The sequence below is a fragment of the Poecilia mexicana genome, unplaced genomic scaffold (genome assembly GCF_051168715.1).
Source record: "Poecilia mexicana isolate PSO_F unplaced genomic scaffold, ASM5116871v1 scaffold_17, whole genome shotgun sequence".
Classification (NCBI taxonomy): Eukaryota; Metazoa; Chordata; class Actinopteri; order Cyprinodontiformes; family Poeciliidae; genus Poecilia; species Poecilia mexicana.
The window spans coordinates 26,921,604-26,935,508 of NW_028263386.1; the positions used below are offsets into that span (position 1 = coordinate 26,921,604).

Here is a 13,905-nt window from a genome sequence, read left to right on the forward strand (position 1 = left end):
CCTGTTTAAAAAGTGAAAATTGATGCTCAAAGATTTTCTTGTCAGTATTTTCTCTACAAGAGAACATTTATTTCACCTGTGAAGATATCGGTCTGGAAGTCAAATTCACTCAGTGTACCATGGTATTGAGGAGTAAGATGGCTACGCATCTGAAAACATGAGCTCTGAGGTTTAAGCATCAACAACCAGCTTCAGCCAGCTAAACACGTTTTTTTTTTTTTTTTGGCCATATTCACAAATTTCAAATCCAGCCTTTGAATCCAATGTGGCAGCTGCATTGTTTCTGATGGTAGCCTTCCTGTTTTTAACATTTCACATTAACTGAAGCCTTTCACTGAGACAAGAGGTGCTGATGCTCTGTTGTCATGTGAACAAGTAGTCATAAAATGGCTTTTTCAGTCCCACTGTGTTGACTGATTTCTCAGCACAGGTGCGCTATATTTTCTGGTAGGGTTGCTGTTGCTTTTAGTCACACAGTTATAAGACATGATGGTGGTAACAAATCACATGGTAACTCGGTTGTATGCTGCTTGGGAAGAAGTTCATCATGCAAGGACGCACCGATTCATGTTTTTCACTTCCGATACTTATATCTGAAGCTTAGTATCGGCCGATAGCAATTCGATACAGAAAGACTGGCTTTTTTTTTTTACCTGAAAATGTGTAGGTTTTTTAAAGTGAACCTACACATTTGTACTGAGCTACAAATTAATTTGATAATTGTACCATTACAGCTCACTTAAATACACCAACAGCTTGGACTAGCTTGGTCAAACATGTAAAAACAACTTTCATTTGTTCAATCAGTCAAATTAGGAGTAGAGCAGTCAATGTAAAATAAGTAATAAAGAAACTGACAAAAATATCTGTCTATATCGAGACAGATATTAATTAGGGTTACCCTACACTTTTCTCTGGCATCTCGGTAAAATAACGTTATATGTTCTGGATATCAGCAATCAGCAACATGTAGTCAGAACACAAACTCATATCTTGACAAAAGGATATGCCGTAAAGCTGATTGTATGTGCTCTATTGCTTTCCTATGCTAATAGTAGCTGAAGTGAACCTACACAAGTCCCTCCAGACCCCTGTGAGGGCGACACAGGTCGTGACTCTCGGCAGGTTGGTCCCTCAGAGCCGTTCATTGATCACTCTGTGACTTTGTTGCTCCATGCTCACACACGGCCTGCCGTAGCACGTGAGGCATGACCTTTAACAGAAACTCAACGAGTGTAATATTACATACAGTGCAATCTGTTCCGAGATATGCTTGGGAGTCACGCTTGTAGAATCTATGTTTATTACCACATGTTTCTATTTTTTACCAAAGTAACACACAAGGCCTTGGCGATTGCTGTGCAGCAGGCTGTGTTGAACGATGGACTCTGTGTAATACTCAGATGTTGTGGCTTCTAACGGGAAAACCTGGCTCTGTAAGCCTGGGCTTGGAGAGTGGCCTGAACTTTTCCATTGTCTTATTGTCTGACCAGATCTCATGTTGTCAACCTGGATGAATTAGAGGTACAGACCCAGTGTGTGATTTTACTGGCCAATGCAGGTCATGTCTAAGGCCCCAGATGAACCCTTGAAGGCTATTTTTACTAGGTATGACATTTGCTAGCAGTTTATTTATACAATTCATATGCTTACTAGCCAGCCATTTAATACTTTACACTGGTCTGCTGCAGTATGTAACTTTTATAAAAACAAAAACATAAAGTTTTTTTTGTTATACATATTTGTTAAAGCTTGTTACCATGTTGTGACAGTATGTTATGAGACAGATAATCTGTAAAAAAGATTGATCTCCTCCACCTCCTCTATGAGCTATGAGTGTTGCCATCTGAAGAAATGACCTGCGCATAGTCACAAACAACCAATCAGAGCCAGGAGGAGGGTTTTAGCGCTGTCAATTATCCTCATGTACTCTACTAAATCTTCTAATGGCAGAGAAACAACTTAGCGTTACATGAAAACTGGTGGCCATGCTAACTAGCCTAGCATTTCACAACATGCAATGCTAGATCCAGCAAAGAAGAGAGAATTTGGGATGCAGGCAGGATAGTAGAGAGGGGGATGAGTAGCGTCACACGGAGGATGATTGATAGACCCGCCTCCTTTTCTGATTGGTTGTTTCTAGTTCGCACTGGGAGAAGGCAGAGGAGTTCATTTTTTTCTCAGATTATCTGTCTAATAACACACTATCAGAACATAGTGAGAGTTTCAATTAAAAAAATATTTTTAATAAAAGTTACATACTGCCACTTTAAGTAGAGCTGGGCAATAAATCGATTTCATTGATCTAAAAAAATTTTTGTGTTTGGAAGATTACATTTTTGGAAATGTGGATTTTTTTTCTACAATGCTCTCGTTGGTTTCCATAGTTCTGAGTGATGTCGGCACGCCCTCTTGTTTACAAGAGTTTCACAGCTGCTATACTTTCAGGTCAACTCTAACCAAGTATTCAGACCAGGCTAATATTTTTTTGTGATTAATAATACAAGAATAAAGTCATAATACTACCAGAACAAATTTGTAATATTAGCAGAGAAGTAATTTTATGAGAATACAGACATGAAAAATAATGAAAAACTAAAATGAGGAATGTTGAGCATCTTGTGTTGTTATACTTTGTATGTGTTTTGAAAGTAATAAACTCATACCACACAATGTCAGCATTAAAACACATTTGTTTTAACACATCAGCATCAAATTATTATCAGTAGCAGAACATTGAAACTGTTGTTGAAAACCGCTGACTATTTTGATGTGACCAGCTCATGGACTGAGCTGGTCACATCAGATTACAATAAAACTTTTTTTCTTGTAATTTTCTCCGTCGTATCACTCAGTAGAGATGACTAAAGTAAAAACAACTTTTTGAAAATATTTTCTGTCATTTTTTTTTTGTTTTATAAAAGAAAGCGGGAAAAAAATATACAAATTGGATATCGCATGGAAAAAATCTGAGCTTTAATTTGTAAATCGTATCCCTCAAATTAAGCCATTTTTTCTATTACTATATAGCCCGGGTAGTAATGCAGGGTCATGGATTGTCTCATAGTAAATAGTGGAGCCACAGTTGTTGAGTCCATCAGTCTTGCGCTGTGTTTTGTTATGAGAGGAAGCATTTGCTTACAGTTCCTGCTTCACTTCTCTTTGAACCCATGACGTCTCATGTTTCTGGTATGAGATTTTTGTTTCCTCCTCACGAGTCTGTGTGTTCAGTTTGCAAGAAATGGCGACACCTGCACATGCCGACCGGCATCTCTGGCATGTGTGACAAAGACAGTGGAACTGGAGACCAGAATAGTCACGTCAACGAGCGATGCGTGTTAATTTCAAATTAAAATGTAGGCCTTGTGTTTGCCTGAGTTGATGAATGTCAGGCTTATCTGATTGGCCTTTCTTGGATTTCCTTGCATTGTTGCACAGTAAAATAGGATTGTTTGGGTGTCCACTGTTGTCCTTATACCACAGTGGGCAAACACAGCAAGGAGTGCAAACAAATTTCGCACTGGAGTGAGCAAATGAGAGACCTCTTCCTCCTTCATCCAATCACTCACAACCTCCATTTTAACTGTGAGTCATCAGAGAGAATATGTGCAAACTATACTTTCGTCAAGAAGTAAACACCTAGAGAAGAGAACCTGGATTTATGGTTGCAGGAGGCAGAAGGTTACTTGTTTAGTTTACCTCTACACTTTATTTCCAAACTGTTTGTAAAATGGGTATTGCCAGGCCAGAAAATAAAACATTTTTTTAAAAACTAATTTAAAGACAATTTTTCCTCCCCCTGCTCAACAATTAAGAAAGCATGGAATATTTTAAACAATGAAAATAGTCTTTATTTTACTTTATTTGTAGGAAAGGAATGTGTAAATCATTGTAGATCTAAAACTTCAAGAGGGTTTTGCGTGTTTTCCTTATTGATAGAAAGGCAATCACTTTACTAATTTGTTTTTCAAAATAATAAAGATTCAATCTATTCTCAGTAATGAAAACATGATTTAGGTCACTTTTCATGTGAAAAAGCTTTAATAATGTAGTTAAAACTATTTTAGGTGCACCAAAGTCGTCTTTAGTGTAAAAGTCAGTAGATAGTTGTGGTTCTATCTACCATGAACTAAAGGGAAAATAAAAAGCTTGGTAATTGAAAGATGACAATTATGTTGTGTTTCTAAAATTTTTGTGAGAAGATTTTAACTTGTGGGCAGGCCAGTCACAGTAACAGATTCTGCTGGACTATAAATTGTCCCAGTAATTGCTGTGCTAAACGATAATGTTGTTTAGAGGACATTTTCAGTTCATATATTGGTAATGGGATAATAACACAAATTCACCTGTACAGAATAAACTTTAATTTTGTTAAGAACACTTAGCACTGAAACTGGAAGATATTTAGCATATCCCAAATTAAACACCACAACCAAAAACAATAAATTTAACCACTTATAACTGAAAGCATGAATTTAAAAAATTAGAACTCTCAGCAAAATTGGCCTTCAAAAAAATTTAATCATAAGATTAGAAATTGAGTTTATTGCAATTAATTGATAAATTGCTTATTTCCCCAAATTGGGGAAATAAAAAGTCTCCATCTGCATCAGAACAAATCTGTGTCACTCAGCGGCCGTAAAAGGCCTCCGGGCTGCACTTTGGACAACGCTGCTCTACATGTTGACAGAAAAGCCTTGCTTGCTTGCCAGTATATTTAAAAGTGTTCACTTATTCATCCATGTTATTGCAGCTTTTTATCTTTTTCACTTCCCCCCCTCTATAGAGTTGTCAGTTATTTTTCTTGTGCTTTAAAGAACTGAAGTCATCACAAAGGCCAAAAAAGTTTGGATTTATCTGGATTTAAATATGAAATTTTAAAAAATCTGGAATTTTAACGGGTGAGTGACTTTCGAACTACATAAACTTAGAAAGTCAGAGTCAGACTCTAAAACAACAATAATGAGCCTGTCGCAATAAACAATTAATCACATGATAAATTAAAATGAGCTAGGTAATTTCCATTCTGATGATTTATATTTTTTGAAGAGCATTTTTGTTTACAGAGACTTCATAATCCATTTTATGTATGGTTTTGGGTGTGTGTGTGTGTGTGTGTGTTTTCCCTTTTTTATTGTTTTTGGTGATTGTGTTTTATTTTGGATATTTGAAATACCTTCCAGTTCCAGTGTGGGAATGTTCTGTACAAAACTAAAGTTCATTATTCTTTGATAGGACAAACTTATTATGCCATTATCAGTATATTGCTTGTAAATGGTCTCAAAACAGCAATATTATCGCTTATCACAATAATTTCTGGGACAATTTATCATCAGTGTCTAAATTATCCTAACCTTTTCATCTTTTGATATAGCTAATATTCTCTATAGCATTTATTTATTTAATAGTTGATTGATTCTGATGACTACAGTTTGTATAATAACATGAATAAAGAAAAACAGATAAAGGAAGTAGAAGTAGGGCTGTTGTAAACGAATATTTTAGTAATCGAGTAATCTATCGATTATTCTTACGATTAATCGAGTAATCGGATAAAAAAAATTATAAAATGAAATATTGGTAAATCTGGCATAATACCGGTGTTACAATCAGATATCAATATCAGTCCAATTTTTCATATTTGAGCATCCCTAACAGTTGCTTTTTTGTAGTTTAGAAAACTAACCTGTAACAATAATAGCTCACTTTCTAAGTTAACCAGAAGAAAAGTTATAGAAAAATATGAAATTATATTGAATTTAATAACAAAGAGGCAGGCTCACAAATATGCTTATAAAAAATGTCTACAATCCAGCTTTTAGTTTATGTATTCATCTTCAGTGAGTTTAATAGATTAATTAAACTCACCTTGCCACCTAACCTGTCACGCTTTGGGTTTGCAAATACGGGAAATGCCGCCTGGAGTGGAAGGAGAGGGTGAATGAACGAACGTAAGATGGGGTGGAGGGGAGGAAATAGACCAGCGGACTGACGAACCGTTAGACCGGGGGACGAACACGGGGGGAAGCAATACGGGATATTTACGACACCTTCACTGGTCACACTCAGAAACTCATCTACCAGCCATGTACGATGCGCTCCGCCACCCGTTTCTTCAGACCGGGATATGAAATTTATTGTGCGGTTCGTCGGTAAAGCTACATTTACACGGTAAGCATCAGCTACTCAGCCGCCCGCCCTGTTCAGGCTATCCGCTCACCTCAGCGCTCTTCCCGCCGTTCGCTTTCAACCAGCAGCCCCGGAGGAGAAATGCTGCCGTACTCCAGGCATTCCCCCAGTCATTTTAAGGATGCTTATTGGTTCCCCAAAAACGATAAAAAGTCGGGCATTATCATCAATCAATAAAATCCCCACGGGCCAATCTTGAAGATTGAACTTTATGCCGCTGAGACTTAGCTTTTGTCAACAACTCAGAGGCGGAAGTGAGAGCTCCGCGCAACGCAAATGAAGTCCCGGCCGGAACACGGTGCGCTAACTAATAAAACATAAATTAACGAAGCTTCGAGGCAGGTAAATTTTCCTCGAGGAATTTTAGTAATCGAGGTACTCGAATCATTCGAGGAATCGTTTCAGCCCTAAGTAGAAGTTTAACAAACATGTCACTCACAGCTTGGGACTGAGCTCCAGCTGATGGCAGGGCTCCTTTAATATCCATAAGACTGTTAAAGCTGTAATATGCAGCAACAGTTGAGGGCCAGGGTCCCTTCTGGCATTTTGTAGTGTGTTATTAAAATGACATACAACTGTAGAATCAGTAATAGAAGATTTTAGCTGTTTTTATATTCTAGCTTTGATTTAATTTGTTCCTATTGAAAGTTCTCATTGAAGTACTCAACAATTTTATTGAGCCAGGTATTTAAAAGAATTAAGTGTGCTTAACTACCAAGCTATGTTTATTATGATTGTCATTCAGCCGTTTATTGTTTGATAATATCACAGGAGCAGAGGCCTCCAGTAAAGTAGGTTCAACACACCCAGGATCTTTCCCTGATTAAACCCTAACTCTGCACATTTGTCAATAATTCTAGATCATTATGAAATCAGTACTGGGACACAAGTTTTCTGGCTCTGGATGTGTGTTGATGGTATTAAAGGACCAATCACACTGGAGGAACAGGAAAAGAGTTAGTACACACACAAAAAACAGATAAATTAGGTCTGGGCAATAAATCAGTAACAATATACATAGTGGCAGACATGTAATCTGTATAGATAGATAATATGTCTGCTAATTCAATGCATAGAATATTCACTGAACTCCAATCCAGAACTTCATGGCATTCTGGGAGATGTAGGCAGAGGAAAGACTTTAGCCACTCAACCTCACATTGCCAGTTCAGCTAGGTTGGTGACATCAACTAACTCACTCACTCTTTGGTTACCTGCCACAGCTGACAGCTGCACCTGAAACAATATGTATCAATATGGAGGTAGTTGCAGTTGCTCCCACTTTCTGACATTTTGAGTTCATTCTGACTAGGATGTTGGAATTTTCCATTTTCAGCTACAGCTGGAACTCAGCTTTATTAGTTCCTGTTAATTAGTTGCTGTTGTTTTTTAAACTGTAATGCCTCCTTTTGAAAAGATATTATTTATAATGAACACTGAGCACATCATGCTCCCCAAACTGCCACATATCGTGTCTGTGTGATTTTGTTGATACTGGGATTGCTTGGAGCTGTGTATATATTTAAAATGACACAAAAAACCAACACAATTTGATAAAAACACTAATGGTTTTTTAATGGATTCATGCTTTAATGATGTGGCTGCAAAGAGTTCTGGGCCTGCTCAGTTGATTTAGTTTTTTGTGGTGGTGAGCTCTCCACCGCCTTTGTCTTTGATCCCCTAGTAGCAGCTTCACCTGAGAGAACATCCCTGGCTTGACTTACTGAGTTGATAACTAGATTATTGTACAACTTTAATGGCAAGTTTAGTTTAGCCAAAGCTGTATCAGAAAATCTGGACAGGTGGAAGTTGCTTCTTGGTATTAGGCACCTGGAAATGGTCGTGTATTGTGGTTACGTCTATTGATGTTAGCAGAAGTCCAATACAACCTTGGTTTCACAGTAGCTGCGCTTCCATTACAAACATAGGCAAAACTTTGTCAATATTCTGCTAATGTCGAAAAAACACAATTTCACTATTGTGCTGTTTCCATTAAATAAGAGACACAATTAAAATCACATGTGAATAAGTTTGTTCACGCAGTAAGTCATTTAAAAACATGTTGTTCCATCCTCCTCATACTACTTCCTGTTGTCTTCTTCATCGTTTCTGCCAGTAGTAACATCCAGTTGTGGATCTTGTTAGATCCGGAAAAAAAAGTATTTCCATGGCAGTTTTGCAAAATACACAAATTTCTATACAGCCAAAAAACCACCTCATTTTAGTGGCAAGACATTTTATCAAACTTTATGGAATTCTTGTTTCCTTTAGGTTTTTTTTTTTTTTTTTTTTTTTTTCGAAATTCCGATTTTTGCAATTTTATGGTCAATAGAAACAGCTTGTAATGCCTTGGATATCATCAGTTCTGTAGAAATGATGTCATTTCCACAGACAACACACTTGAGCTCTATGCTTTGCTTTGTGGTAATACGTCTCTGTGGTGTTGCTCTGAGATCCCAGGGTGTCTCCTCTATCACATGTGTTCTCTGGTTGGGGGGAGGGGTGCCGAAGATGGCCAGTGATATTCTTCAACTGGTGTTAATTTTAAACCCGGTTCTCGCCGTGGAGTGAGATTAGGTCCCATTCTGGGCTGCTATGACCTCACAGAGCGAGAAGCTAAGAAGGATTTGGCTGTCTCTGCTCAGACGGTTTATCTTCCCTGTTTATGTCAATGGTCTGTGTGAGAGAGTTGGAGCAAAGCAGACACCGGCAGAGTCAATGACCGAGACTCTGGCCGCTGCCTCGGCCCAGCGCAGTGAAGCCCGGTCTTTTGTGGTGTTGAATCAGTCTGTGTAATAGAACTGAAAGCGTTGACGGCGTAGCTGGTCGGCAGAAGATGCGTGGACTTGTTTGTTCAACTGATCTGGAGATGGATTTGGCTGAAGCTGATGAAGTTGTGGTAAGGAACAGCTAGTAATACCAAGGAACTTGTTTTTCACTGAGAGATTCGCCTGAAGCAGGTTGAGTAAATGTTAGTTAAGTTTATTTGGATTGCACATTTCAGCGACAAGGCATTTCAAAGTGCTTTACATCATAAAAATATAATGATTAGGCCTGTCACAATAACAAATTTTGCTGGGCAAGAAATTGCTCAAGAAATTATTGTGATAAATGATAATATTGTTGTTTTGAGGCCATTTTCAAATAATATAATAATGGCATAAATAATGCAAGAACCCATTTTCAAAGATTATTAGACTTTAAATTCTAATGAATATTTAACACTGGAATTGGAAGACATGTTAAATATCCAAAAATAAACAAAACAAAACAACAGAAACAACAAATAAAGTGAATTATGAAGCTTCTGTAAACAAAACTGTCCTTCAAGAAAAGGGGCTAGTTGAAACTGAAGACTTGTCATCCAGTTTTTGGTAGAAAGAGAGAGAAAAGAGAAAACAAATAATTAAGCAAATGGAAATTATTGACCTTGTTTTAATTTATCATGCGATTAATTGATTTATTGATAATTGTGACAGGTCTACAAAATACATGCAGTCATCAAAATTATCAAGCAAATGTACCTGAAATATCAATGCTCCAGTTCTTATGAATCAAAAGCAGTTCTGAACAGCTCAGTGTTTCAGCATCTTTGCAGTTTTCTGGAAGTTTGGTCCTGATTAGTAGAGGATACAAACTGCTTCTCCACATTTGGTTAAATCATTTCTATGATGAATGTTTTAAAGGCTTTTGCATAATATTGGCTTAATTCAGTTAGTTAGACCTTGTAGTGTTGAAAATAATGTTATGAATCCTTTTTATCAGCCATTTAAATAAAACATTAACTACTGCGATGTTTAAAGATCGGGGTTGCTTATTGTAATTCAAAATCGCTGTGCATTCATGGTGACCTCTAAAGCCGCGGCGTTCAGGAAGTGACTGCTAATCCTCCTTAAGTTAAGGTGATGGTTTTACAGATGCAGGTCACTGGTGACTGACGGCAGCAGTGAAAAGCGGGTGTTTGGAGGCAGCTCAGATTCAAAACTCCACTATGTTTTAGTGAGGCCAGAGCACTCAGGCTGAACGGCTGAGCCTCAGGTTCGGTCAGAAGACCTTTTCACTGCCACAGGCATCAGGGTTTTCTGCAGCCACTTACCCTCCAGCCCAGTGGGAACTGACAGATCTTCACAACGCAAAACTAGGGCAGCTGAGTTGTGCAAATATGATTTGGTGAAAAAATGTTGGCGGTCTAGAATGACTCAGTACTATGCAAATGAGGAGCTGGGGTTTGTTTTCTTTTTTTTTTCGACACTTTCCCTTTGATCCCTTTAACCAAAATGAGAAGACAAGTATTAACTTGTGAAGTTGCTATGACTAATAACCAGATTACATTAAAAAGTAATTTTCTGTTTGCATAGTAACATCAGCGTACACTGCAAAAGTCACAATTGTAAAATATATATTACTTAAAAATTAATTATTTGATATTTTTTAGAATTAACATAAAGACATTTCCTTTTAATGAACAGCCATTTAAATGATTAAAAGAGCACAAATAAAATAATTTTTTTAATCCAGAAATGGTTCAAAAAAACAAATATTTTAGAAATGCAGGATGACTTTAAGTCTCTGGGTACTGAAGACAATGTTATATAACTTTTTTTTTTTAAGCCCTTAAATGTATGACTATAATCAATATTTTCAACTCCAAACTTTATGTAAGTAGTGTTTTTTGTAAGAAAAAAAAATGTTGACCAAAGCATGAAAAAATCTAATGGAAAATATGATCAATAAATATCTTAAATGAAATGTTGTGATATCACTTTTTTCCCCACCCAATTTTTACATAATTGAAGATAAAAGGAACTGTATAATGAATATGTTTTCCAAACTAAAGATTTATTGGAAAACAAAAATAAACAATTTACATTAGATATATGAATTATTAACTTACTATCTGCACTGCTAACGGCTATGATAGCTGAAATGCCGAAAGTATGCTGAAACAAGTTAGCATTATCTAGGAGCAGCTCTGATCATCTCTGTACAAGTTACTATATTTCTTCTTACAGAAATATAATAACTTGCAAAATACCTCAATAAGACAGTCACTTTAATAAATGTTATGATAAAGACATAAGACTGAGTCCTAAACCGTGTTTGCAAAAATGTGTGGAGTTGCAGTTGACTCTTAATACCACTATTATTACCAATAACTTACATTACATTACAGTTGAAACTATAAGAAGTCACCATAAAGTGCTACTCAAGAGACACTGAACCCAGAAGTGCAGCAGTCCTCCAACTTCCTACTGTTGGCTTCATAATCCTTTTCACCTAAGCTCTCATAGCCGACATCATCCTCATCACTCATTATTATCAGCCATAATTTGACAATAGAAAGTATTCACCCCCTTGGATCAATCATAATCAGCAAAACCTGGCTTTATTCACAGTTTTTAGCATTTTATTTATTTGTTTTACAAAGTAAATAAATATAATGAATACATTTTATCACATATTTACAAGAATTAAGAAATTATGCTTTTCTTACATATGAAGTAACCAAATTAGCATCTCCAAAGCTTCCAATTCCTAGACCAATCAAAATACTCGAAAGAATTTGTCAGTCAGCCAATCAGTAAAATATTGACACAACTAAAAATGTCTTTGATTTGCTAACATCTGTGGTAAGATAAGAACATCAGTTTCATTACTATATTTTTTATATTTTAATTTCTTTAAATTCGATAAAATTTCAAAAGTAGCTTTTTGTAGGAGTCTTGTTATTATGCCAATGTAAAAACAAATTTTGATAATCTAATGAGATTTTTGGTGCCCTCGTAGGGTGAGAAGTCCCTCTCTTCTGCCTCCTTCCTCTCTGTCGTCCCTCTGCGTTACATACCGAGTTTCCTCGTCTCAACTCAGTTCTGTTTCTCACCTTTTCTTCCCCAGGGGGATGCCAGGGCCCAGCTGGTGGCAGAGCGACTGGGTCTTGGACAAAACCTGGACCTGTCTGATACCATGGTCCAGCAGAAACTGGATGAAATCAAGGAGCAGATCCGTCGTGAGATCCGCAAAGAGTTAAAGATCAAAGAAGGTGCAGAGAACCTGCGCAAGGTAACCCCCAAAATATTACTTGCAAAAAAGTAATTTTACTTGATTGCAAACTTTAATCTTTTCCAGTTTGTAGCTCTTTCTATTACTCTGACAAATTTACCACCCAAAAGAAGTAATAGTGCTCCTTTACTTTCTCATTCTTCCCACGTATCCTCAGGTCACCACAGACAAGAAGAGCCTGGCTTACGTGGACAATATGCTTAAAAAATCTAACAAGAAGGTGGAGGAGCTCCACCAGGAGCTGCAAGAACTAAACGCTCATATAGTGGTCAAAGATCCAGAAGAACTAGCAGGTAATTAGAACTGGATGACTGCATTGATTCATGAGCTAATTCTTCATTATCCAAGTTGTACCAGTAAAATATTTATGACTAGTTCTCATCCCTGGTTTTTCCAAAGCTTTGACCGACTTATTTCTTTTTAAGAACTATAGTATAAGAAGATGCAACATCATAACTCAATGAAATACTTCAGTATTCCCTGTACAGAACTTGAAAATTGGACTTTATGTTGCTAACCTTAGCATTCGCCAACAACTCCTAGGCGGAAGTGAGAGCGCTGCGCAACACAAATAATCACCCGACCCAAACATGGTGCGCTAAATAATTAAACATAATTTAACGAAGTTTCGAGGCAGATAATTTGCTCGACAAATTTTTATAATCGAGGTACTCCAATCATTTGAGGAATCATTGCAACCCTACTTGTTATAGCAACCCTAGACATTTTAGGCATGTGCATTCGCTGATCAGAAAAAGATCAGCTCAGCTGATCAGTAGCAGCCGATTACCAATCAGTATCTCTTATAGCTATTCAAAATGTTTAGCTAAGCTTTACTGGTGAAAGAGTTATCTGTCCCGTCATCTACATCTACATTTCCTCTGAATGCCAGCCCATTCAGCTGTTCATTTGCTGCATAGTTGTTTTAACTGTAACTACAAATATTGACAGTACAAACAATTTTGGGAGTGTTCTGTCAGAAGCCCTGTATAAACTTACACATGCTAATAGAGTGCACATCCAGTGTTTGGAGGTGACTCATTCCCCAGAGGATGACAATGTTGCATTCCCACATTCCAGCGATAGCTACAATGAGCTGCCGATTGTTCCTCCCCGAGCCTGTTGAAAGCCTGCTCCTGTTCGTTTGTCAGCAACAATGGAATTTAGAGAGAGTTGAAGCACAACAGCTGGGAGCATTCAGGATCGCCTTTGTTACCGCCGTTGTCTTGTGGAGTAGTTGTTGGCAGCTGTTGTTCTGATGGGTTCAGGAAGCAAATGGATGGCCTGTTGCCGTCACATTACCCTGGGTTCGGAAGTAGATTAAGGAAGACGTGTTAGTTTAGATTTATGTCCTGAGCGCGACCTGAAATTCGGGCCGGGTCGGGCCAGAATTATTTGCTTAATAGTCTGGTCGGGCTCAGACGTTAAAAATACCTGCAGTGCATACAACACAGAGAAAGCCAAAGGAAAATGCACAGTATTGTTGTGTTAATCTACTTATTGTAGTGTAAATGGAGGATATATGGTTTAATCTGTTGAGGAAATAAAGAAAGTAAGTAGGATGAAGAAGTTCATCAGATTGTAACAAGTGCAGCGCACTGCAGGGGGATACAGCTCCTCCTTGCACCTTGCAGGCGTGATAGGATCCTATCAATC

At 37.4% G+C, this 13,905-nt stretch overlaps 1 protein-coding gene across 2 annotated transcripts in view; it reads left to right on the plus strand.

Annotated features, from left to right (window-relative positions):
- Positions 1-13,905, plus strand: part of pkn2a (protein kinase N2a) — a 41,243-nt gene that overhangs the window by 5,070 nt on the left and 22,268 nt on the right. Inside the window, exons 1-4 of one of the 2 annotated variants that reach the window (XM_088014877.1) lie at positions 9,011-9,088; positions 10,092-10,097; positions 12,085-12,249; positions 12,407-12,542. In XM_088014877.1, the coding sequence (XP_087871003.1) occupies positions 9,026-9,088; positions 10,092-10,097; positions 12,085-12,249; positions 12,407-12,542 (370 nt within the window). In that variant the 5' untranslated portion in view covers positions 9,011-9,025. Of the gene's footprint in view, positions 1-9,010; positions 9,089-10,091; positions 10,098-12,084; positions 12,250-12,406; positions 12,543-13,905 lie in introns of those variants that run through there. The other variant, XM_015005960.2, reaches the window with a different exon arrangement.